This window comes from Diceros bicornis, chromosome 1, assembly GCF_020826845.1.
Source record: "Diceros bicornis minor isolate mBicDic1 chromosome 1, mDicBic1.mat.cur, whole genome shotgun sequence".
Classification (NCBI taxonomy): domain Eukaryota; kingdom Metazoa; phylum Chordata; class Mammalia; order Perissodactyla; family Rhinocerotidae; genus Diceros; species Diceros bicornis.
Window position 1 is genome coordinate 6,457,642 of NC_080740.1, and position 27,389 is coordinate 6,485,030.

The 27,389-nt window shown below is 38.5% G+C and overlaps 1 protein-coding gene across 1 annotated transcript in view; it reads right to left on the reverse strand.

Moving 5' to 3' along the window:
* WDR41 (WD repeat domain 41) overlaps positions 1-27,389 on the reverse strand; it is a 43,621-nt gene that overhangs the window by 1,274 nt on the left and 14,958 nt on the right. Inside the window, exons 5-12 of the mRNA XM_058566978.1 lie at positions 24,879-24,941; positions 19,750-19,861; positions 17,114-17,176; positions 11,989-12,099; positions 6,550-6,725; positions 3,950-4,071; positions 3,028-3,116; positions 1,697-1,830 (exon numbers count right to left, since the gene is read on the reverse strand). Coding sequence (XP_058422961.1) covers positions 1,697-1,830; positions 3,028-3,116; positions 3,950-4,071; positions 6,550-6,725; positions 11,989-12,099; positions 17,114-17,176; positions 19,750-19,861; positions 24,879-24,941 — 870 coding nt within the window. The remainder of the gene's footprint in view (positions 1-1,696; positions 1,831-3,027; positions 3,117-3,949; positions 4,072-6,549; positions 6,726-11,988; positions 12,100-17,113; positions 17,177-19,749; positions 19,862-24,878; positions 24,942-27,389) is intronic.

Below are 27,389 nucleotides of genomic sequence, written 5' to 3' on the forward strand. Positions count from 1 at the left end.
CATACATTTCTGAAGACACCAGGATAAGGCTTTAACTGATCATATAGGAGTGAAGGGGAGAAATACGGGAGCAAAATTCCTCAGGAGCTGGAAAAGACAGAATTCAGGACACAGGTAGAGGGGTTGGGATGGAGAATCAGGGTGAAAATATACAAGGAGTGAGGAAATTCAGGAGATAGCACCTAAGAGAGAGCAGAGATTTTCTTAGTGAAGCCACACCACTGAAGTGTCAACACTTTCACTTGGGAAAATTCCTAAGAATCCGACACTTCTATATTATGACAGATGTGCCATCATGAAGGTTTCCCTCACCATTTAAAAACTTTTAATGGATTCGTACTATTTTAAAAACAAAGTCCCAACACCTCAGCCTTCCATTCAAGGACATTCATAATCTGAGCCACAACTACTTTCCCAGGTTTCATCTCCTGCTAGTGGCTATTCTCAGGGACCCAGCGCTCCAGCCCAGCCAATCTGCTCCTTGCCACCAAGAAGAGCCTATCGTTGCCCTTCTGTCTCCCACGTTCCATCCTCACCACCTCCAATCTACACTCTAGTCACCCAAGCAAAACAAAGTTGAAAAACAAAGCAAAATGAAAATAATTGGGCTACCCGTTAGAGAAAAGCAAAGAGGAATGAGACATAGTACACAACATCAGGGAGTTTATGGTCACAAGGCTACGTTAATCCTACCTAACCTTCATGGTTTGGTTCAAGTCTCAAGTCCCATATTTTCCACTAACCATTTTCTTCTAATTCCTGAGTATTCACTGCCCGCTACTCATCTGCGTCGATCATAAGCAATCTAGATTAACAGCTCATTAGGTCCGTCTCCTCCTTCTCTACTCAAGTATAAGATCCATGAGAGCAAGGATTGTATTTTATATCTCTTTGTAAACTCTAGTGTCTAGTGCCTGAAATCTAGGAAATGCTCCATAACAAGCATGGTACTGCTGTTCCTAAGCATAAATGTAGTTTCAAATGAAAAGTAATTTGTTCCTCCTTGGCTATGAAACAGGGGAGAGCAATTTAAGAAATTCATTACTTAGGGCCCTGCTTATACTGTTAGCAGTTCCAATCATCTCCTTATCTTGACTGATCTCATTCCTTCATTACACACAATGGTGCCTATAGTAAATATTAACGTATTTGAATTTCTACAAGTTAGAACTGTATGCATCTTATAATTCTCAACTACTATTTTCATATATGCATAATGGTAATCAAGACACTGGGTTTCACTAAAGCTAACAAATTATCATCCTTCCAAGGGAGATAAAAACAGCGCTCTGTTGGTGAATTTGATCAAGGCCCCTGGAATTAGGTTCTATAAGGCTTTAATCTACATATAGAACCACAACCCTCCATGCACCCTCTCTGCACTATTGTTACACATATATATTCAACAAACATGCACACTGTCCTTACTGTCAGCTATCGCTATCTCATAGATTGTGTAACAGGGATTAAGTCCATTTTTTGGAAGCCACATGTATTCCTTGCTTCCTCAAATCCCATCTCTGTAAAGGGAGATCCTAATTGCACATACTATAACCCATCCTATCCCACGTTTAGATTCAGCAAAACCTACAGATAAGAGAGCAAGTATAGGTCTTTTGAGACCAACTGAATGAAGAGCAGTGAGATGCAAAAGCAGGAATCCCCTGGACATTTACATGCCTGTTAAAAACAATACCTCCACAGACGACGAGTGTCCAATCAAATCTCCAATGAGCTCCAGTGAACAGGAAGTGGCATCTTCTTGCTGCTTTTTACTAGGTTGGCTGGCCTGTTTATTCACTCTTCCAAATCCCCACATATTAAAAAAACCTAGAAAAACACAATCATTTCTGTTATTTCCAAATTACTGTGCTCTTTACTTATGATAGTGATATGAGAAAAAGCGAAAATTTAAATGCAAAGATGTTCTGCACTTATTTTAGTCAAGGGCTAAGGGGATGGTTCCAGGCACTGTGCTAGGGGTTTTTTTAATATGTCACTTCATTTCATCTCTTACCTAACCAGGTTTGTTGCTCATCTCTTTTTACTGCCCCTACTCACCCACTGGTGAGGGTGTAATAACATGATAAAAAGACAGGCACTGGGGGGCCGGCCCGGTGGCACAGTGGTTAAGTGCACGCGCTCTGTTGCGGCAGCCTGAGGGTTCGCAGGTTCGGATCCTGGGCGTGCAGGAACGCACCGCTTGTCAAGCCATGCTGTGGCGGCGTCCCATATAAAGTAGAGGAAGATGGGCATGGATGTTAGCCCAGGGCCAATCTTCCTCAGCAAAAAGAGGACGATTGGCATGGTTAGCTCAGGGCTGATCTTCCTCACAAAAAAAATAAATAAATAAAAAGACAGGCACTGGGAACGAAAGAGAAGAGAAGTAAAAGGCCTGAATGGCAGGTCTCAAAAAAGTCACAACTCAGATCTGTCAACACGGTGGGGACCTGTGTGTCCAAAACCAATACCCTACGCCTTCAGATAACTGGAAGAAACTCCAGAGGCACCAGCCTCTGATTTCTTACGGAAAGGTTGCTAACTAACCAGGATTTTGTTTTTCAAACCAAACACCTGAAAGTCAAGAGCTCATGAGATTATGAAATAAACACAAAAGTGTGTTTTTCCATAAATTGAGTTCAATGTTAATGACAATGCTTCAAGGATGAAAGAACACCTTAGTTTGACATCTGATGGTACAAATTATGTTTGTGTATCAGGCAGAATTATAGACAATATAAATGAATAATTACTTCATTAGGCCATTTGTTCAGATTACCAGAAAATAAGTTTCCCTTCAAAACAATAAAATCCTAGTTGACCTGAATTGAAATAAACAGGCAGTTCTACATTAAAGCAATATTAAGATGTGACTCCTAGAGCCCAATTATCATATGCTTCATGTAAACATCTTATGTCTCTTTGGAGCACACTGTATATTATTCTTGTGGTTACACGTAACTGCCTTTAGTCTGCCTTTCACATGAGAAAAGAAGAAAGCCTACCTTTTTGAGAAAAGATACACACCTGTCGGTACAGGTTCTGCTGTAAGCTGCCGTTTTTCTCGTAACTCCCAAATGCGCACACTGCCATCTTCTGAGCATGAGATTAACTGCCTGTCAGAACAGAAAATCGGTGATACAAAGACAGACAGAGCAGCATGGAGCGCCAACGCTAAATTTGCGGTGAAAGAAATCAGTGGAGCCCTCAACTGCTTTTATTCATTCAGCTCTTGGCAGGAGCTGATCAAATCACAATTTCACATGGCTTTACAATGCAGAGTAAAAGCACTCTTCAGGAAAGGCACACATTATACTGTTACACTGGCTCAGATGTTGTAAATACATCCTCTCCATTTTCAACAATGCATTCAGGAAACAGGGCATGAGTTACACTTTCACAATATCCTGAGCAGTCCCCTTCCCCGCGCACTACATCTCTGCTCAGGGCGCCTTTCACTCTAAAAGTGTCCCGCAGAAAAAATAATACCATTCCCTTCGTATAACTTCATCCCGAGAAACTCAGCAGCCAGATTTACCCTGAGAGGAGAGCTCTCACTTACCAGCCTTAGACAACAAGGTGACTACCATTTGATCCTGGCCATAAGCAAACAACAACAACAAAAAGGCGGGTTTATGGAAAACATAAAAAGAAAAATTAGCACATAAGTACCCAAAAGTCTTTTACCTTTTTAAATAAATACCAAATCTTAAAGTATTTCTTCTTACAATGAAATTCAATGTAATTCATTTGAACCCTGCTTCTTGTAAATTTTCTAATATACTGCCACTAACTCCTCTGCTGGAGACAGCCATGGGGCATTCTCCATTTCCAAAGAACACAGCAGCTCAAGGCACGGAGCCAGGTGACTTTGCCACGTGAGAAATTACACCAGTGCCCAGGGAACAGGCACTTCTTTCCTATGTTGCAGAATGGACGGGACTTGTACCTGTTGGGGAGTCTGGCAATGTGCAGGACACTGGAGTCATGTGCGGTTTTCTGGCAGGCAATCACACGCCTCGTTTGAAGGTTATACACGTATAGACCCCTTCCAACTGCAGCAAATACATTCTGGGGAAAAATGTTCAGAAATGGGCATAAAACTAGTACTCACCACTACCTGGTGTAACAGATTTCCAGCCCTGGTGTGACATCAGAACGCCATTGTTATCTTCCCCATTCCTAGCCTTCAGCCCCAAACCATCACAGCTCTAAGGAAAGCTTAGAGCATTTAAAAGGTAGAAGGATGCAACGACTAATACAGAGAAAGCTCTGTATATTACTTCCCTTAGCATCAGTTCCTTCCTCACTGAAATATGACAGCTTGAGAAAGGAGTTTTGGCTGGTGGATTGGCCCCTGCAGCAGAAGCTGCTGAGGTACAACCCAGGTTTTCACTCACACAACACTATATCCTTGGGTTATGACTTAGCTTCTGTTGCCTGGAAAATGTGAGCAAAATTACTTGCACTTCACATCTTAAGCAATCAAGAGACCTACAAAGGATACAGAAAAGTACATGCTATAGTGGCACTATCGTCTTAAGATCCTCCGAGGGCTTCACAAAAACATTTCTCCAAATGTATTAGAAATACCTTTTTACTAAAACAACTTTAATCTTTTGAAAGTACTTTCACCAATATTTATCTTACTTCAGCCTCACATCTCATTAAGGTAAAAAAGCAACTATTATTGCCGTTTTCCAGATAAGCAAGTTAAAATTAAAAAGATTAAAGTCACACCAAAAATTAAGATGTGGAGTGGGTACCAGAATCAAGGTCGTGTTCCTGCAGTCCCTCGCTCTTTCCTCGTACCACAGCACCTAGCTCCTGAAATTACTCTGCAAGTCACTAGACTCGTGGTAGCACTTCTCTTAGAATCATTAATTCTTATTCAACAGGTACCCAGCGAGGCAGACTTCTCAAAAATCCCTACAATTGCCTCCCTGTTTTCACCCAAGAACCCTTCTCCTGCGGCCTCAAAGGCCACAAATTCAACTCAGACCTACAGTGTCTGGACCACAGCATGCCTCCAAGGCTTAACAGAGTCTAAATCTGGAATGATCCCCTGGACCCTGAGGACGGGTACTCTGCATTTAGCAATGTAAGCTGAGGACCAGTGCCAGGGGCATTAATGAAAACAGCCAGGCAACTTGCTAAAATCTAGAGCCCTATGGGCAGTATTCAATGCAAAGAATCCCCAGAAACTAGTTCCAGAGATCAGGAAATCTGTGCGGAGTTTAAGTGATTTATCCACTTAAATTACGAAAGGAAAGAAGAAAATTATAAAGACAACTAGAGAATTAATGAGCTTTTGGGCAGCATTTACTCAACACAGTCACTATCAATCACCTGTCTTCCATAATTAATGGCTTCCTGTAGAAGGAAAGAACCCCCATAAAAGAAAGGAAATTAGGGAAAACAGCAATGCTTTATCAAGCATTTATAGCAGTTAATAAACATCAATCAAAATTTCTAAGATTAAAAAGAATACAAAATGAAAAAACCCTTTAAACATTAATTTTTACAAAAGTGAGAAAAAGGTACCAAATTAAAAATACATATAAGTTTTAGGGCTACAACTCTTAGAAATCTAGTTTCCACATTTCCTGAGATCCTATTGTTTTTTATCATATATATTTAATTTTTTTTTTCAAAATAAAGTTGGGATATAAAGAAATTTCATCTTTGGGTATATTAGTGTTCTTTATCCTATTCTGTTTTGTTTTTAAAGTAAAAGAGGTACAAAGAAAAAAATGGACCATACTCTCCCCATCCAGAACACTATTGTTGAAATTTTAAAATAAAAATGACATGCATACAATTAGAAAATTTAAACAGTATAGAAAGGCACAAAATAAAGTGAAATAAAAGCCTCCCTCGACCCTTCTCCTTAAAGGTTACATCTCAAACATTTCTTGTGATTACCTTTAGAAAAGTAAACCCCCTTTAAACACATTTTCTGAGCCCCTGAAGCTAAAAGAAGAGATGCTCAGATCAGAGCCAGGATTCAGTGATCCACCGGTACTAATCTCTTACTGGAAAAAAAGATGTGAAGTGCTTCAAGAGCATCACAGCCGAGGCCTAAAGGACTGAAATCAGTAATTCCCCCACAGTTATCCTGCCCCAGGAGGCCAGGAGACTAAAAGGAAAACATTCCAGAAATTTTTAATTTCTTTTACTTCTTTAGGAAATGCACCAGAATCTTCAAAAGGATTCTTTCCCTAAGTGTTTCTTAAAACAATTTTAAGCATTATCCTCAAATCCTATGGGATTATTTAATCCAACCCAAAATTTCAATAGAGCTTTTAAATCTGTGGCCATTTATTCACTTCCTTGCCTCAAGGATAGGAGCTAAGATTAAAATGCTTTTTTAATGCAAGTGGTGTAATCTTTGAAAAATATCAGAACATTTTAAAGCACAATTTGAACATGGGGAATGATACTTTTCTATATCTACCATGAGATTAAATTTTAAAAATTAGAAAAAATTAGAAAATGGGTTTATTAAAAAAGGTAAATTTATATTATATTTCTCAATTTTTTTTTTACCTCTTCATCCCATGTGAAATGATGAATAGAAATGTCATTTGGGTTTTGATAGAGTTTTATTTCTTGTTGGGTGTCCAGCTGTGTCCAGAAGTTGCGTTCACAGGCCTGCATGGTCCAGTCCAGGATATCCCAGATGATCAGCTCTCCAACATGGGAGCCAGACACAAAACTCAAATCTGGTTAAGCATTTGGGGAATAAAAATAAAAGAACCTTACTGTGGATTACATACTGTTTAGAAAACCTACACTTTTCTTGTGTTTCTCCTTTACTCTCACACCACTAGCATGCTCACAACATTTCTGACACGGGGGTGGGGGTGGGGGTGGTTTCCCACACCAAGAAATTCTGGGACACCAGCTAGGTGGTGTCCTACAATTTAACTCAATTCTGACACTATCTACCTGGAGAAAGCGTCAGATCCCACAGGTTAAGGGCTGAGTCCCCCAAGACTGCCCACACTTCAGATGCCAATTGCAAGTCCAGGTTGTTACCCGAGCTTCTGACCAACTGGCTATAAATCAGGGGTTCCCACCCCTTCCTTGGGTTCAATTAATTTGCTAGAGCAGCTCACGGAACTCAGGAAAACAGTTTACTTACTGTTTATTATAAAAGGATATGATAAAGGATACAGAGGAACATCCAGATGGAGAACGGCAAGGTATGTGGGAAGGGTTCTGGAGCTTCAATGCCCTCTCCAAGGGTGCCACTCTCCCAGCACCCTCACATGTTTGGCAACCTGGAAGCTCTCCGAACCCCATACTTTTGGGATTTTTATGGAGGCTATATTACATGGGCATGATCAATTATTAACTCCATTTCTAGCCCCTCTCCTCTCTCTGGAGAATGGGGCGTGGGGCTGAAAATTCCAAGCTTCTAATCATAGCTTGGTCTTTGTGGTGACCAGTCCCCATCCAGGAGCTCACCAAGAAAGAGTGGCCTCATTAAAACAAAAGACACTCCTATCACTCAGAAAATTCCAAGGGTTTTAGGAGCTCTGTGCCAGGAACTGGGGGCAGAGATCAATATATATTTTCTATTATTTCACATATACCAAAATAAGTTTCAAATAGAGTAAAACATTAAAGGTACTTAAAGGTCTGAAGAAATAAAGGTGTGCATTTCTTTATGAATATGGAGTGCTAAAAGGCTCTAAAGGCGGCAGGGTGGGGGTGGGGAAAGAGATCTGAGTAAATAGCTGCTTAGCAAAAAAGTCACACATTTAAATGACAAAAAGCTGGGGAAAAGTTTGCAATTTAGATGTCAAAATAGGTTTATTATACTTGATACATAAGGAGTTCTTGGAAATCATTAAGAACAAGATAAACACTCTAGCAGAAAAAATGGGTAAAGGACCTGAACAGGCAAAACAAGAAATAGAAATGGACAGGAAACACATGAAGAGGTGCTCAACTCCCTTAATAATCAAAGAAATCTAAAAGCAACGAGATACCACTTATTGACTTGCAGACTGGGAAAGATTATCAAAGAGGAAAATACCCAATGCTGGCAAAAGCATAGAGAATCAGCACACTCATGCACTACTAAGGTCCTAATATAAACTGGCACAATCCTTTCACATTTGGTAATATGCATCAATAACCTTATAAAATGTAAACCGATCGACCCAACAATTCCACTTCTAGGAATTTATCCTGAGGAAAGTACATAAAAGATACATGTAACCAGGTTGTTATGCATAATATTAAAAATCTAAAGATAACCAAACATCCAACTGGGGATGAATAAATAAATAAGACATCCACAAAATGAAACAGTCATGCTGTTATTGAAAATTAAGTTGCAAAAGTATGTTTATATTGATATGGAAATATATTCATGACATATTGTTACAAAACAGCAAACCATATGTATACACAAACACATACATACATATGCCCAGAAAAACATCCAGAAGGATACAGACCAGTGCTTAATGCCATATAGTGGGATAATTTTAATTGTCATTTTTACATTTTTTATATTTCTCACTATTTTCTCATTTTTCTACTATGACTATGTATTACTTGTACAATAATAAGTTTTGAAAACCTTTAAAGATAATGAAATTAGTGGGCCAACTAAGACACTTTACAAATTATATATTTAATAGAAAATGTACAACTGCTGAGACTAAAAATTATCTTAAAGAAACGCAATTTATTTTAATTCTTACATATAGGGTAAGGTAGAAGAGAAAAATGCCCTGTGAGTCTAGAAAGTCAAGTTCTAATTTTGGCTCTGCCTGCTACTAGCCATGTGGTCTTTAGAAAGTCATTTAACCTTTCTCTGTCTTGGATTTCTCATGCATTAAATGAGGATGACTGTAAAAATCAAATTAAATATAAATGTGTAGCCATTTTAAAAAGACATCAAATGCTATTTTTTGAGTCCTGGTATTATTTTGATCACCTGGTATTATTCCATATTAGTGGTATTAAAACATCCAGTTACTTGTAATTTAGGAATACATAAATGAGTAATTGTGATTTAATTATTCCATTTATCAAATAAATCAGCAGGACAGAAATCTCATCTAGTTAGATGAACAATCTCTTAGAAATAAAGAATTACCAGCAATTATACACATAAACATTATTTTGTCTTGTTTCCAAGTCCAATTTCTATAGTTTATTTTATTTTATTTTTTTGGTGAGGAAGATTGGCCCTGAGCTAACATCCGTTGCCAATCTTCCTCTTTTTGCTGAGGAAGACTAGCCCTGAGCTAACACCTCTGCCCACCTTCCTCTATTTTGTATGTGGGACGCCACCTCAGCATGGCTTGATGAGCAGTGCGTAGGTTGGCGCCCAGGATCCAAACCTGCGAACCCCGGGCAGCCAAAGCTAAGTGTGTGAACTTAACCACTATGCCACCAAGCCAGCCCCAATTTCTACAGTTTATTAACCGACTCTATAGAATTTGCTCAGTGAAGAAATAAGTAGATTTCTCGTCAGTGGAGAGAAATAGGCTTCTAGTTTTAATAGTGGGAAAGTGAAGGCAGAACTAATCTTTCCATGACCTTCTTTTCTATCCCCTTCCCTCGTCTTTCCAATTTCACTCAAACTACAAAAGAACTAGAGAAGGTGAGGAGTGAGATTCTTCCTAATTGCAACTCTGTATGTGTCATCACAAAGATAACCCACCGAGACCGCCAGCTGCCTGCTCTGACTCAATCCTCCACATGTCTGTGATTCAGCTATGCAACAGAAACAAAGTACTCGTGCCCAGCTGGACTTTTTCACTAAAAACAAAATACTGGCATTTACCTGAGTCAGTGCAGTTCATCACTGGGCAAATTATTTATATTCTCAAACAGGTCATTCAAAATGTTTCACACCAAACAACCTCAATGATGTATATGTGGATGGATTTTCATCCTATGTAAGCATCAAAAGTCGCTTAGTAGGAAAATTGCATGTGGCATCTGTCTACCCATCCCTCCCAAGTACTAATACTTTGTGATTACCCTACCATGCTGTCAGCACAAAACGCCCAAAGCAATAAATAAAGCAGCAGCACCCAGAGCCTTTTGCCAGAAGAGATAAGCAAGGTTATCTTGTATGTCTGTCTTAGAAAACCTTCTGCCCAGGCATTCAGATCTCTTAGCAAACCTGGTATTCTTTATTCACATTTGTGGGAGTTCTGTTGTACCATTCTAAGGTTGCCCTGGGACCACATCTTTCACTGGTAATTGGCAGGGACAAAGAAGCAGGCCTGAGAATGGGGCTAGGAACTGTACAACATAATCATTTCAAGATCGCCCACATCTGCAGCGTGGCAGATATGCCTGTGTACAGTACCAGATTAGACTGTCACAATATTTTCAAATTTTACCAGACTACTTGTCCATATAGGATTCCTAAATATGCTTTTGGCTTATTTATTATTTGTACTGTAATTGTACAGTCATGGAGTTTACAAAGTAAAAAATCTTCATTTACAATTTTTTTTCTTTACATCTTCCTTCCCTTAAATAGTTGGCAAAGAAACACTTGAAGAAAGCTTTCTTGGTTAAACTGTTGTATAAGCTTCTCTGCATATCACACAGCAAAAGAAGTGCAATGAAGTTAAGGCTACTTCGGTAACATCCCATCACCTCCATTTAAGGAACTGCGCTGGGTCAACAGTACCACTGCTTCACCACTGAAACAGGACAATCAGGCGTGACCAGTGTAAGAGGCCAGAACACTGCTGTGCTTCTCTCAGCAGCTCCAGGGCCTTGGAGCTTATGGCTCAGTGTCAGAGGGTCTCCCAAATAAGAACACGCCTTTGTGCTCCCATCCACGGCTAGAGGAAAAAGAGCCCCCAGAGAAAAATAAAGGGGTACTCCCAACATTATTACTTCTATTGCCATAGACAATCTGGTCCTTGGAAAGACTTGCAGCTGGGCTGTACAAGAAGATGGCTATTAGAGACGAGGATTTTGGAGCTGGGAGGGACATTCTCACTGACATATCTGAAAATGTGGCTGAATGACATACAAATGGCGACTACTCTTGGTGCTGTCTGTGCCTCTCTTTCTCTTTGCCTCATGTTTATACAGAGTATTGCTCAAAAGAGCCAAGCCAGGTCTCAGGTCAGGGGGTACCATCCAGCCCTCCCACCACATCATATTCATGGCATCCTTACAGACCCTCTTATAGTCTCCTCCAGACTATCGAACTAAAGACACCCAGGAGTCTTCTCATCTGACTTCGGAACACATATCACTCAGCAGAGCTCTGATGAGATAAGGTCTCACTTTATTTGCAAGTGAACTAGCTAAATCTCAGAATTTGTGGTCTGTGGTCCTATCCTGCCTGATGTCCGATCCTCTCTGATGTCAGATTCAGCTCCAGGAGATACTCAGTAAAATCATTATGAAGCCACACAGGATGTCTGGCAAGTCAAAACTCACAACCACGAGGAAGTGCAGAAATGACCCATTTTCTGCAGACCTTTACTTTAGTTGGGCGTTATTCTCTGAAAGTCTTCCATCATGATTACAGTGGGCTTGAATCCTGCTCATTCTACTTTAAGTGTATAACTTGCTACATAATATTGTGCTGTTTGGTCTACAAAAGAGGAACTAACTAGCGAGAACCATATGCCAAAAATACCAAAATGCTACTAAGTATCAGAATTTATAGCCAACGACAATCATCCCACAGCTACCAGGAGTGCCTGAGGTAATTATGCTCTCCTCCATCATCTCTTTTCTCTGACCCATTCTGTTCTTCTCCTTGTGCCTAAATCTTAGACCTACCAATCTATGACACTTGATCAGTTCCATTGGCTTAACCTCAAATTATAAGGGACCGAGAATCCCTACTAATCTAAAACACTATTTTAATGACGGTAATTCTAGAATCCTAGAACAAAACAAGACTGAAGTTCAGAACAGGTTATGTTAACAAGTACAAAATTTTACATAATACAAACACGTACACAATGAGCTTACCATTGACATTAACCAATGAGAGAATATTATCCTGGTGATCAAGGAGGCGCTTAACTTCAAGAATATTCCATTCTAGTGATCCTTCTGTGGGTGCTACCAACTTGAAAATTACTGAATGAAAAGACAGATATGATTTTATTAAAATAGTCAAAGAAGATAAAATTCTATTTCTGCTCAAAAAACCAGCATTTTATTAAGTGAGAAATATCTAAAATATTGAAAAGCCCATCTCCAAAAAGAGCCTCATTCATACTACTTTAAAATACTTCTTTCAAATGCTTGAAATGTTTGAAGTGATCTGCTAAAATCCCAAGTGAGTGTGTCCTTAGAACTCTGCCCCCTTCTTAAACTCGTCTAAACCTGCTACCAACCATGAAGCCCCGTCCTCTGGAGGCTTCAGGGCACGTCCAGCTGGCCCGCCCCATTCTCTCTCTAGCCAGTGACCACCCCACATCCCTCAATCATCCCCACCGGCAGCTTTCTCTACTCATGTGCCCAAGCCAGAAAGCACTGCTACAACATAACGCGACAAATTCCTGTTTAGCTTCAACTCAGTGAAGCTTCAGCAGCTGCCTTTATTTACCTTTTCTTGGTACGTAGGTGAACACCACTAAACCATAAACTCTCTGAGGAGAATATGTCTTGTCATTTTTGGGTGCCATACAGTTCTTCTGACTATAGAAGATTTTCACTGTGTTGCTTTACTCATTATCTGACCTTAACAAATAGTTTTATTTAAACTAGTATATAAATTCTAACTTGAATCAATACAGAAAACCCCAAATCAAATCAACTGGAGTGATTCTATCAACAAACATTTACTATCGACAAACATTGGTTGATTGTTGATTCTATCAACAAACATGAAACATCTACTATGTTCCACAAACTTAAATACTAAATGTGAATAAGGCCCAGTCACTGCCTGAAACAGTGACGGTCTAGAGTGGGAGGGAGACACGAACAAGCTGATAATGAAGGTACTAAGTGCTGTACAAGCCACTGCACCCAGTGCCATGGATGCTCGCAGATTAGGACAACTAACATCTGAGAAGCGGAGAGGTCTCAGAGGTCATATCCTCTGCACACGGTGGCTAATTACTAAAGTCTCTCTCCTTTCTCACATTCCTCTCTGAGAAATAGGTCACACAAGTTTCTTTCTAGGTCTCTGGACAGTATTTTACCAACTGACAAATCTCTAGGAAGGTTATTTAATCCTGACAGCCATTCACGTTCAAACTGTGGCTGTCAGAAGAAGGTCTTTCAGTCAATACAAAGAAGATTCTTCCTGATACCCTCCGAAGTTGTGTAAAAATTCTACTTCAGTTGGAATACTACCAATGATCTTGAGACTGGAATTAAACAACACAAGCAATGTATTGTTTAATCAAACTAAAAGATAATAACCTGAAATGCTGACAAGAAAAAGAAACCTACTTTGTAGGTTTCTACAAAGAACTACAAAGTACTAAAGATAAAGTGAAGCTGTTCAGTGAGTCCCTAAGTACCGCCTTATAGACAACATTCACAGGGTCATCTATGTAACAACTTCAAGGAAATAAAACAAACATGAATTAGCTCAGAGGACATAAGAGAAGCAATAGTCAAGTCTAAAAAAGGGTTAAGAAGAAAATCCTGGCCTCCTCAGGCAGGATGAGGTCTCAGAGCTGATGGCCTTGCTTAGCCAGTAAAGCCTCCAAGTCACTGCAGCTCGAGCACACAGAAATTACATTTCCTTTTGAAAGGAACCCTCATAGAGAAAGAGAAATTGTGCGGAACATTTAAAACCAAGGACACGGGCACAAGCTTGGTCTTGGAAATAGAAAACATACTCCATTTACAGGAATGAAATTTATTTTAATATAAAGAAAAATGGCACCATATATTTATTTTATGATAGAACAAAGTAAAATGCAAAACCTCGTTTTTAAGAATATTATGTATTATAATTTATTTTCTGAATAAAACCAACTTTTATTTCTTCCTTTTTTTAGATGATATTCTAACTGCTGTTGAGGCATTAGTATTGCATTTATTACTATTTCAATGAATTCACTCATTCATTCAATAAAAAGCTCTTATTTGTTAGCAGAAAGATGAATAAGAAAGTTCTAATCTCCAAGGAGCTCACATTCTGAAGGGGAGGGGCAAGGAGAGAACAAAAAGCAAGCAGAAGTCTTTTTTTAAAGTAGTAAGTGAAATGATAGATGTGAGATTATGAGAACACAGAGGAAAAACTTCTGGGAGGGGTGGTATTAGGCAAGCAAGGCTTCGTCCTCAAGACAAGAGATACTGGAGCTGAGCTCTTAAAGAGGAAGCAGAATCAGCCGGATCAAAGAGGACAACGAGTAAGAGGACAAGCCTGAGACAGGGTGACAGCAGAAATGACAGCACAGAGCTGCCAAACACCCCCTGGGGAGGGGGGTCCCAGGCAATCCACTGTTGACGAGTGAGTGATAGGGGACTCAATGGAGGCGGGAGGAAGATAACGCAGGGCCTGATCTGATCTGTTGAAAGGCCTGGACTTTATCCTGGAGGCTACTGGTATCCTTACGGTCCTCTAGGGCAGAATTCATTCATCAGGGGCAAAAATGGGAAAAAATAAGGGCCACATAAGGTTTGTATAAAACCAAACGTATTCAATTTAAAGTCCTGTTCTTTATTTCTGAAATCATGTTCCTCATACCTTGTTGTTAAAAAGTAATTTTTACAAAATGAGGGTGGTAAATGGTAGCTTGTTTGGTTTTTTGTTTTTGTCTTTAATGTTTCTACTAAGCAAAATAAAAGTTTGGCAAACTCTATGTTGTTCTCCAGAAGTTTGAACTTTTGTACTAGTCAGAAATTTGGGAGGCTAGAAACGACTGCTGAAGGCAGCAGAGCCGCTAAAGCTTTCAAGCAGCGGAGGAGCCTGCATTTGGATAGATCCTGTGGGAGGCCAAGATTTGGCCACCCTGGAATCTCTCTCTCTACCTTGGTTGTTTTCTCTGAGGGACATTTGACCTCCCCCACTAACTGCCTAAAGAATTTGACATGGTGGCTCCTTCCTGGAACAGATCTTCTATCATGATGGCTGCAAAGATCATGTAGGATAAATGTTACAATAGGAAAGGCACCAACAAGCCCATCTTATCGGAAGTTCTGTCTCTCTGGCCACATTCTCTGGATGGCCCTGTGAGGAGTTGCCAGACAATCATTTACATATAAGGGAAATCTCCATTTGTAAAGGTATCTCCCTCTCTGTTTTGGGAAGGGGGGGGATGGCCTCATTTCTAGAGGCTTATCAATGTGGAAGGTGAGGCCTTAAATCTGCATAATAACCTTACTCTTGTTTACTGTGCTTTAGTGGTAATCTCCTGTAACTGGCTCCCCCCACCCCCAACATCCTCCTTTGTCGTTGGCTGAACACGGTATTTAAGTTGAGAATTTCTGCTATTGTGTTGAGAAACGCAGTGTCCCTGCTTTCTCCCACGTATACATGTTATTAAACTTGGTATTATTTTCTCCTGCTAACCTGTCTTGTTAATTATTTGGCCAGCCATAAGAACCTTAAGGAAAAGGGCAGAGGGGGATTCTCCCTCTTCCCCCGACAATCCCTCTAGCATCTACTGGAGAATGTGTCTGAGAAACTAAACTAGAGGAGGAGAAGGCATCTGAGAAGCACTAAAGTAGGGGAAGGAAGATAAGTCAGGAGACTACTGCAACAAACCAGGCAAGAGAGGAGAGGAGAGCCTGAATAGGGCAACAGTAGTGAGATGGAAAGAAGTGGATCAAAATACTGAGAGCAGCAGTCCTCAAAGTATGGCCCCCAGACCAGCAACCTCAGCACTACTCGGGAACCTGTCAGAGATGCAGAAGTTCGGGCACCACCCCAGACCTACTGAATTAGAAACTCTGGAGTGAGGCCCAGTAATTGCATTTTTAACAAGCCCCTCAGGTCATTCTTATGTACACTAAAGTCTGAGAACCACTAAGTTGCAGTAAAACCAGCAAAACAAAGTGATTTTTCGGCTATGAGAGGAGAGAAGCAGAGAAAAGCTAGGTGTCTTTCCAGCTCAATGGAGAATATGGGAAAACTGAATTTCTGCAAGGAAGGAAAAAGAAAAAACTAAACACAAAATTATAAACTACTTTATGAAAAGAAAAGAAAAGCACAGAGTCTAGAAAATTACTTCTCAGACATGGCTACATATGGAAAGGCCAGTTGAAGAAAGAGAAACTTGGCTGCAAAGCAGTGGAGCCTGCAGATAGCAGTTAATCAAGGGTGAACAATTAGCTTGTGTCTCACTGCCATGTGCAAACTTGCCAACCGACTTGCCAACTGACGGTCACAGCAAAGCTCAGGGCTGGTCTCTGGAAGAAGCAGCACAAGCAACATCAAATGCCCTCTGGGCCACGTTAGAAAAAGTCTTCAAGAAAAAAGCAGCTTTTAAGAAGCAGGCTTACTCCACCCCTTCGTGGCACCTACATCCCATTCACAAGGCAGCGAGCACAAGAGGCTTTCTTCACTGCGGGCTCCCTCGCTGTGAGCGAGTCAGCCAACAGTCAGCAGCTAAGAAACGGGCCTTCAAATAGCATGTTTATGTCAGTTAATACATTTACAAAATTTCTCTTGCTCCCCCTCCCTCTGCTATCCCACTACTCTGAGGGAAATGGCATCAACTCTCCCCAAGAAAAGGGGTCTCATTCTAGCTTCCTAAGGCAAAAACTCCCCAGTTTCTGCCTTAGTGAATTCCCAAAATAATCCTTCTCCAACTCTCCCAACTCAAGTTTTTAGTCTCCAGAATGTTGATAGTTGTTTCATGGGTTAAAATTTTTGCTAAGTGAGTGTAAGAGTATGAATCAGCACAGGGAGGACAGCGGAATGTAAGGGGCCTTCTCTGGCATCAGAGGAGTGGGGGTACCTCGCCCATCTGGCTATGTTAGACCAAGTGCGGTACAAAAATGGACCTCATGTGTTGAAAATGTCTCGGTCTCCATATCACTTCAACAATCCCAGGAGGCCAAGACTGGGGCAGGGGCAGATGCCCCTTAAATAGAAAACTCAGTCTTTCCAAAATGTATACCCAAATCTAATTTAAAATTTTAAAAAGAAGAAACAAAAGAAAAAAAGAGTCATAATACTCACTCAGTTCTTTGCCAACTGCTGCCACGACACAGTTCTTAGGTATTTCAATCAAAGCACTGATCCCTTCAAAAATATATAAAACAAAGGTCAAATTATTTTCTTCATGGATTACATCAAAAACACAAACATTCTCAGTTTTATGTCAGTCATTTCCCTAAGGGGTAAGTCACACCACTTGCTACATCACACTTCCTTGCTCCCTTACATGTGCAAAATGATTTTGTGAAAAGTAGGTGAGACCTCCAGAAGACATTACCGATTTATTAAGGGTAAGATATGCTCCTTGAACATTTTTACTATTGCGGTGACCTTACTTCCCAGGGATCCCTCACGATGATCACCATCACCATTTATAAGATGGCTAGCTCAAACGAGACGCAAAATGGGCGTTTTCCTCCATGTAGATTTAAGAAGCCTGAGCGGGCTCCCTGGCAGTAAATGAATTAGCCAACAGTCAACAGCTAAGAAAGTAACCTTCAAATAGTGTGTTTATAATCAATGAACACATTTACAAAATTCCTTATATTACTGAAATAATCAGATTCAACATTCGACCACATTTCACTTATTTAAGTATATAGTTCTGAATATCTTTTTATAGTTAAATCATGAAATGATTTTAGAGTAACCATTACTTCTCTAAAATATGTTATAATTATTACTTTTGCCAGCAAGAATTAAAGAGTTGATATATTAGATTCAGAACTACCACCTGTGTTGGCAAAAACCTGTTTATTAAAGTTAATTTCTCCATTACGAAATATATGTAATTTATATATAAAATGTATAACATATGCAAATTTGGAAAATATTCTACTCATTTGCTTTACCTTCCCACCCATCAAAAGACTGGCACTTTGTGATTTGGGAAGCATTTCTGGCCAAAATCTTTTCTCCTCATAGGGTTGTTTTAACAGCATGTTTTGTATTTTCCCATGTTTGAGCAGGAGGTGATGGGGGAGGAGGAGAAAGGGGAGGAGGAGTATGAGATAAAGAAGTGGAGGAGACAGGAGAGCAAGGGGAAGGACAGCAAGAGGAGAATTCTAGATGCAGGAAACAGCTTGTTAAAAAAGTTTATCAAATTATTTGTGAAGTGAAAATACTGGAAACTCAACAATCCAGAAGTAGCAACTTACTACACAGAATCACAGAACACATTGCTGGAAAGGGCCTGGACGCCCTGTCTTCTAGTCCAAGGCTCTTTCCATTGCATCATATGACTAAGATCCTCGTTGCTTATTTCCAAATACAGAATAACTGTCCCTAAAAGCCCTGCTAGCCCATAAATCAAGCAAGGCTTATGAAAGGAGCTTCATAAGATGAGGGTCTAACTGTAGTGCTCCATACCCACTCAGCATCCTGTAATTTGGAAAACCCATATCACAAAAAGCTCACGAATGATAAACTATGGCCTTTTCAAAGCTTTCCAACAGATTCTCTCAAAGGTTTCTGCTATCTCTTGAGACACGAATAAACAGGGCAATACAGTGACTACTTCATGTATGGTACTCAAAGATAACTTGCAATAATAGGTGGTTATTTCCATTAACATACAAAAGATTCTTTTTAGCCCTGATTTCAATATTTCAAAACACAGTTACTAATAATTCATGGAATGAAATTCACAGATAACCACAGGCTAGTGTAAGAAATAGAAAAGGAAAGTATGTAAATAAAGAGATATAACTCATGGTAACAGTAAACATGAAAATACATTCTAAATTCAAATAAGATTACTAGTGATCAAATGCTGAACTGAGAGGTTCAATTGTAAATCCTAATAAGGTATGGATTTAGTTTTGCTAAGATACCACATGATTTTTCCGATATTTCACAATATCTGTGGAGATAAGCTAGTTCCAAATATGAATTGTAAATTCAATTCACAGGGCTCTCGCTATCTTTAAGACATCAACAATGTGCTTAATAATATTCTTTCTAGGAGGTCCATGGGTTCATTTGACTCCTTTTACAAACAAAAATCGTTAATAGTGTACCACATGACTTCAAGGTTATTGTCATTTAAATTTACTCATGTATACTTAAACATTTTTACTCTTAATCGATTTTAATTATATTTTTTAAGATCCTTGGTATCAAGAGAAGTCAAAACTGATTTTTTTCTGTTAAAACCAAAAATTTATGTCAACAGAACTCAGAAAACAGAATTTTTTCAGTAAGTTTGCACATGAATGAACTTTTGAGTAAAACCAATTATAAAATGAGGTCATTCTTAGCAATCTAGTCAAAGTCCAATGACCCCACCAATAAAGAGGAAAATGCTAGTGTTAAGTCATAAAGGTCTGCTTGCAGGTACCAACGTGCTCATCAAACTCAGGTTACGAACATGGCCCAAGAGCATATGTGAAAAGGTTTGTCTTGACCACTTTTGAGAAATTCTGTTAGAAGGGAAGGGAAAGCCAAAAGGACAGGGGGTCTTCTCCTTCCAAATTGGGATGAAAATATATTTTACACAACCTTTAACCTGGAGAAATATGGCTACATGCTATATTCAGAATTAAGAAGAAAAATCCCCTATATCAACATCTGTATTCATGGAAAGTCTCTTCGAAGACTCACTGTGTCTTTTAGAGTCTGTCGATCATACTTCACAGTTACCTTGATTTTTTTTTTACCTGTATCAGAAAGGTGACTAGTCTTACAGAGGAGATCTAATTTTCGGTTCCACACACAAAGGTCATTCCCACCAGAGAGCCAAACATCTAGTCGCTGAAGAACAGTTAAACACTGCAAAATTCATGTGAAACGTATATCAGTTTAGAAATTCGAGCATTCTTTGGTGGTTTTAAAATATGTCTACAAGTTCTTTGATACCCTTCCCTTCATGGGGGTGGAGCTTAATTCTCCTCCCCTCGAATGTGGGCTCTACTAAGTGATCAGCTTCTAACAACAGAATGTGGCAGAAGAGATGGTGTGGGACTTCCAGGATGAAATCATAAAAGTCAGGGTGGCTTCCTCCTTGCTTTCTCGTGGATCACTCACTCAAGGGCAGAGACACACAAGCAGTTTTATAGAAATACATCCACATGGCAAGGAAGTGAGGCCTCTGGACAAGAACCAGCACTAACTTGACAAGCAAGTGAGCCCCCTAGGACCCTCCAACCCCAGTCAAGCCTTCAGATGACAGCAACCTCATGAGAGACACTGAGCCAGAACCACCCAGCTAAGCTGTCTCAATTCCTGACCACAAACACAGTGAGGTAGAATTTATTGCTTTAACCAATTAAGTTTTGAGGTAATTTGCTACTCAGTAGTAGATAACTAGTACACAAGGCTTAAAATAAACTGCTTTTTAAATAAAAACTGAAAATATGGCCTTAGTTTTTATGTATCTTTCTAATTACTATCTCCTAATTCTTGATTCAGGAAAGTGAGCGTTTCAAGGTCTGCTGAAGTCCCTTACATTTAATGGTGCTCTCGCCACCCACTGACTGAGTGAGCACAACGGCACGGGCAAGAGAAAAGAATAAAGCAGACACGGGAAAGGTTCTGGTAGTCTTGCCTGGGCTGAGGGAGGGGTTACTTTTAAAACTGCTGGAATAAAAAGGGTTGAAAACAATCAATGCAGTTTATATTTCAAGAAGTCCTACCCTGTCTAACCTCTGAATTTTTAATACCAGTACGTTATTCCTTTCTATTACCAAATAATACTCCACTGCATGGATATACCACATTTTGTTCATTCATCAACTGATGGACATTTAGGTTGTTTCTACTTTGGTGTTTTTATGAATAATGCTGCTGTGAATACCCAGATACATATTTTTGCGTGGAGAGACATTTTTCATTTCTCTTGGAAATACCTAGGAGTGAGATCACTGGTTCAAATGATAACTGTTTAACATTTTAATGAACTATCAAACTATTTTCCAAGGTGGCTGTACCATTTTATAATCCCACCAGCAATGTATGGAGGTTCCAATTTCTCCACATCCTTATCAATGTTATTATCTTTTAGATATCAGCCATCTAGTGTATGTGACATAGTATTGCATTATGGTTTTGACTTGCATTTCTCTAGTGACTAATGATGTGCTTCTTTTCATGTGCTTATTGACCATTTGTGTATCTTCTTTGGAGAAATGTCTTTCAAATTCTTTGTCTATTTTTAATTGGGTTATTTGTCTTTTTATTGTTGAGTTTTAAGTTCTTTATATGTTCAGAATACAAATTTCTCATCAATGATTTGCAGATATTTTCTCCCATTCTGGGTTGTCTTTCCACTTTCTTGATGGTGTCCTTTGAAGCATAAAAGCTTTTCACTTTGATGAAGTCTAATTTATCATTTTTTTTCTTTTGTTGTGCTTTTGGTGTCATATCTAGAATACCTAACCCAAGGTCACAAAGACTTACTCTTATATTTCTTTTAAGAGTTTTACAGTTTTATCTCTTTTCTTACATTTTGCTCTTTGATCCATTTTGAGTCAATTTTTGGATATGGCATGAGGTAGGGATCCAATTTCATTATTTTTGTATACAGATACCCAGTTGACCCACGTTACTTGTTGAAGAGGTTATGCTTTCTCTTATTGAAGAGTCTTGGCACTCCTGTCAAAAATCAGTTGACCATATATGTGAGGTTTTATTTCTGGATTCTCAATTCTTTTTTTTTAATTTTTTAATTTTATTTATTTTTTATTTTGTGAGGAAGATCAGCCCTGAGCTAACATCCATGCCAATCCTCCTCTTTTTGCTGAGGAAGACTGGCCCTGAGCTAACATCTGTGCCCATCTTCCTCCACTTTATGTGGGACACCGCCACAGCATGGCCGGAGAAGTGGTGCGTCGGTGCGTGCCCGGGATCCGAACCCAGGCCACCAGCAGCGGAGCATGCACTTAACCGCTCAGCCACGGGTCCTGCCCTGGATTCTCAATTGTATTCCATTGATTTCTATGTCTATCCTTATGCCAGTACCACACTGCCTGGATTACTATAGCTTTGTAGTAAATTTTGAAATTGGGAAGTTTGAATCTTGCAACTTTGCTCTTTCTTTTCAAGATTGTTTTAGCGGTTCTGGGGCCCCTTGCAATTCCACATGAATTTTAGGATCAGTTGGTCAATTTCTACCAAAAAGAAAGCCTGCTGGGCTTTGGCAGTGGCTACGGCCGCGTGCAGAACACTTCGGGTAGTGCTGCAATCTCAGCAATATGTAATCTGATCCATGAACATCAGGTGTCTTTCCATTTACTTAGATTTTCTTTAGTTTCTTTCAACAATGTTTCGTAGTTTTTGGTATACAAGTCTCATATTTCTTCTTTAATTTATTTCTAAGTATTCTACTCTCTTGGGTGTTATTGTAAATTAATAGTTTTCTTAATTTCATTTTTGGAATGTTCACTGCTAGCGTATAGAAATACAATTAATTTTTGTATACTGACATTGTATCCTGAAACCTTGCTAGGTCCCTTTATTAGTTCTAATCGTTTTGTTATGGATTTAGGATTTTCTATAAAGAAGATCATGTCACTTGTAAACAGAGACAGTTTTATTTCTTCCTTCCAATGTGGATGCCTTTTATTTCTTTTTTATTGCCTAACTGCCCTGGGTCAGAACCTCCAGCACAACGTTGACTAGAAGTGCCAAACGCAGACAGCCTTGTCTTGTTCCTTATCTCAGGGAAAAGTATTCAGTCAGTCTTAAACCATCAGTATGACACTAGCTGTGGGTTTTCATAGATGTGCTTTTTTAGGTTGAGGAACTTCTCATCTATTCCTAGTTTGTTGAGTATTTTTATCATGAGACGGTGTTGAAGTCTGTAAATGCCTTCTCTGCATCTACTGAGATAATCATACTTCTTTTGTCCTTTATTCTTACTTTGATGTATTACATTGATCGATTTTTCAAATGTTACACTAAACTCATATTCCTGGGATAAATCTCACTTGGTCATGGTGTATAACCCTTTTTTATATTAGATTTGGTTTGCTAGTATTTTGCTGAGGATAATATACTGCTTTTGTTACTTGACATCTTATCAGTAGCAATTCCCAAATTCTTTACGTATTCTTCTGAAATACCATTTTTAGCATATACATCTACATAATTTAACTATTTTCCTATAAGACATTTAAGATACTGCCAATCATCCATTTATAAAATATATTTGTAATATACACTTCTATTGATAAATCTCTGCCCAAGTTTTTGATTATTTCCTTTAAAGAGTTTTCTAGAAGTAGAATCACTGGGTCAATTCATGTAATAATTTTTTTAGATTCATTCATAATGCCAAACTGCCTTCCAGGAAGATCCTATCAATTTATACTCTCAACAGCAACAAAAATGCTAATTTCACCATCTCCTTGCTAATACCAACCCTTATAAAAACTTTACTAGTTCAAAAAATAAATAATAGTATTGGAATAAGACACTTTTTATTGATCAGTTCCTAGAAACAGTCCGTCAAAGGAATTTCCCTCAAATATATTAAATTTTTTCTCCTTCCCTGTTCCTTCAATTCACGCATTTTCATCTGAAACCTAATGACCTCAGTCAGATAGCAAGAGTAATTTTTAATGAACTTAAAAGTGGCATCTTTTCAGATCACATAAAGCATAGAGATTTTGATCAAGTCAATGCTTTAATGACTTCTTCAAAGACAGTCCATTGTTAAATTGGATACAAGCACAGACTAAATGCTACTTTCTTCCCCACAAACTTTACTAAGTTGATAATTAGAAGAGCATAGTAGCATGAGATGGCTACCAGAGACGCTGCCTTTTAGGAAAAAAAGGAAATACCTTGACTACTGGCACATAGCAATTCTTTTTTACACTAAAAAAAAAAAGCGTTTGGTGCCAGACCAGTGGTGTCGTGGTTAAGTCGCACACTCCGGTTCGGGGGCTCGGGGTTCCCGGGTTTGGATCCCGGGCACACACCAACCCACCGCTTGTCAAGCCATGCTGTGGTGGCGTCCCATATGAAGTAGAGGAAGATGGGCACAGATGTTAGCCCAGGGCCAATTTTCCTCAGCAAAAAGAGGAGGATTGGCATGGGATGTTAGCTCAGGGCTAATCTCCTCACCAAAAAAAAAAAAAAAACACACAAAGTGTTAGTTCCAATATAGAGATAGTTACCTTTAAAGCAAATGAGGAAGTATTATCTCATTTTACTAGTATCTTTCCCCAAACTTGCCAACATTATTGAAAACCAGTGGCACTTTCTGAGAACATTTAAGGTAATTTCTTCTGTAGAAATCAAAGTAACCAAGTCTTATCTATGTTTGTTTCTCCAACATGTAGCAGAGTTCCTATCACGTAATAAGCCCCAATTATTATTTGTTTGTAAAATGAATGAACCTAATAGTAGTAGCCAATTAGCCATATAAGATTTTTTTAGAACTAAGTAATTGACATCTTATCTTTATGATCTTATAGAAGGCAGAGGTTGAGAGACAAATAACTCCATATTTTTAGTTCAAAGTATGAAGAAAACAGACTAGCTACTGCTATAATCATTCTGCAAGTAATAACTCTTCCTAGAATTACCTACTAACAACACACTAGGTACTACCTTTTTCCTTATCCTGCTATAGAGTCACCCTTTGCTCTAATTTCAAATTCAAACATTCTAGCATTTAATATATATGCTCCCAAAAATCTAGTCTTAGAAGAATCAAATGACTGTAGGTATATGTGGAAGAAATAATTTTTAAAACTGACAAAAGTAATTTCATCTGACTTATTAAACAATTTTTTCTGAGACAAAAAGCTTATTACCATAAAATAACTGCTTAGGATTTTACCTTTACAGTAGATTGGAAGCATGACACTTTCTGAACTTGTCTGCCAGTATCACAATCCCATACCTAAATTTATGTTAAGAAATAATTTCTAAACAAAATTTTAAAATCTAAATTATGAGATAACTCTTCTAATAATTAAATCACCAATGTTACACATTTAGGTAGAAAATCTTTAAATAAAGCATAAAATATTTAGTGTTTATACTACTACAAAAATTAATTCATACAGTGCATCTTCAAGTTAGCATAGCAGGCTTACAATCTAAAATAAGTTTGAGGTAAATTTTACTATCAAACTACTTGAAAATGCCAACAGAATGAATGGTCTGAAATACTGAATCTTTATAGACAATAAACATTGCAATTGTTTAAAGTTTAAGGTTTATTCTCCAAAATAGTCCACCATAATCTAATAAACATTGAACATAAAATATTTATACTAAGAACTATCATGTCTATTAATTAATATTTACCGAAAGCTCCCTCAACGTGCATGACATGATTTACTACTGTTTATTTAAAATAAGTAGAGGACCTCTCATAAAACGTCCAAGATTAGTTTGGCTTAAGGAGCATAAAGATTTTCACACCATTTCCTATGGTAAGATATATATTTTTACATCATGTCTGAGAACACATTTACATACAAATATATAAATATATATAAATATATATGTATGCATATATGGACTCTTAAGACTACCACTTGACAAAAATAAAAAAGGTACCCTCAGCATTTAATTAATGAAGTTAGTTAACAGTGAAAGCCCAAGCAGAGTAAATTTAGAATTCATTTGAGAAAAGGAAATGTCAACAAAGCAGCCTGGAATTAATTTTAACAAGAAAAGTCATTCAGCAAAGGAGATGACTCCATGCTATCATTTACAGGTAAAGTTTACACTGATACTGTTCCAGCTACCCAACTATGTACTATAAGAGTAATTTTAATAATTCCCTCTAAATATTATAGTACCTTAGAAATGGTCTAATAAAAAGAAAATCTTTTAAATTCTATTTTTGCAGAGATTATACTGAAAACAAACAAAAAAGAGCTTTCATCCATAAAATGTTTGCCTTAGTAGAGCAGTAGTAATAAAGCTACCCTGACCTAAACATGAGTGAATTTTATGCCCTTGTGATGCAACACTGTAATCACCAAAAAATATAGTCCATCCCTATTTAACCTTTTCTTGAAATTTTTTCACCTATTGGCAATCTGTCTAGAAATTATGTCAGCCGATGAGCTCATTTCAAGTGTGTCCATGAATTATGTCTCGGTTCTGTGGAAACTGAAGAAATACCTACCTTTTGGGCTTACTCCAAAACTTCACTAATGCTTGAAGCTATTTAAACAGAATTCTCAAAACCTTTTTTTTGTGTGTGTGAAGAAGATTAGCCCTGAGCTAACATCTGTTGCCAATCCTCCTCTTTTTGCTGAGGAAGATTGGTCCTGGGCTAACATCCATGCCCATCTTCCTCTACTTTATATGGGACACATGCCATAGCATGGCTTGACAAGCGGTGCATCGGTCCAGGCCCAGGATCCGAACCCGTGAACCCCAGATCGCTGAAATGGGGCTTGCGAACTTAACCGCTATGCCACTGGGCCAGTGGATTAGCAACAGATGTTAGCTCAGGGCTAATCTCCCTCAAAAAAATAAATAAATAAACAGAATTCTCAGATAAGCATAAACTTTTTAAAGCTAATCTATGATACCCCTAAAAATAACAGTAATGAAAGATTACAAAGCTCTGACTGCAGTCAGACTGCTTGCCTTCTGCCCTCTACTGGCTGCATGACCTTGGGCAAGTTACTTAGCCTCTCTGCACCTTTCCTTTCTTATCTGTAAATGAGAATAATAAAAATACTTCTTGTAAGGATTAAATGGGTTAATGTATGTAAAATAGAACAAAGCGTGGCACACATAATCACTTCATAAAACTTTCTACTGCTGTTACATCTTAAATTTTTACCTAAAAGTATGAGGAGAAAAAAGGTAATTTACTTTTTAAAAATTGTTTTTAAATACTAAATATTAATATTAAACACTGAGCAGATGGTAATTCTGCCAGACCTGGATGCTCAGAAGGTTCTTACGGGTTGGAGCCATTAAGTTTCTATTGCTGTACAACGAACCGAAAAAACTGTACGTTATTCTCCAGTCCAACCCATCTTTGCGCCTCTAAATTGAAAAGCAAACTGAGGTAACAATTTTTAAGCCCACATTCCCCCATTTCCTCCATTTTATGTAACTTGATATAATAGTAACTCTGGAAAGAACAGCTTTCATTATGGGGTTTCCATCAATAAGAAGCCTTAACCTGCTATTTCTAGTCTATACTTTTCAGATGCCTAATACTTTTAAGAAGTATCTTATGAAGTCTAGAGCAAAATCATTTTTGCTAAAACAGGAATGTACAGACAGGCCCCAAGAGGCTAGAGACTAATAATGCATGTACTGGTCCCTTGGGTCACTACGGCCATCTCACCATCTCCCAGATTTAAGGATA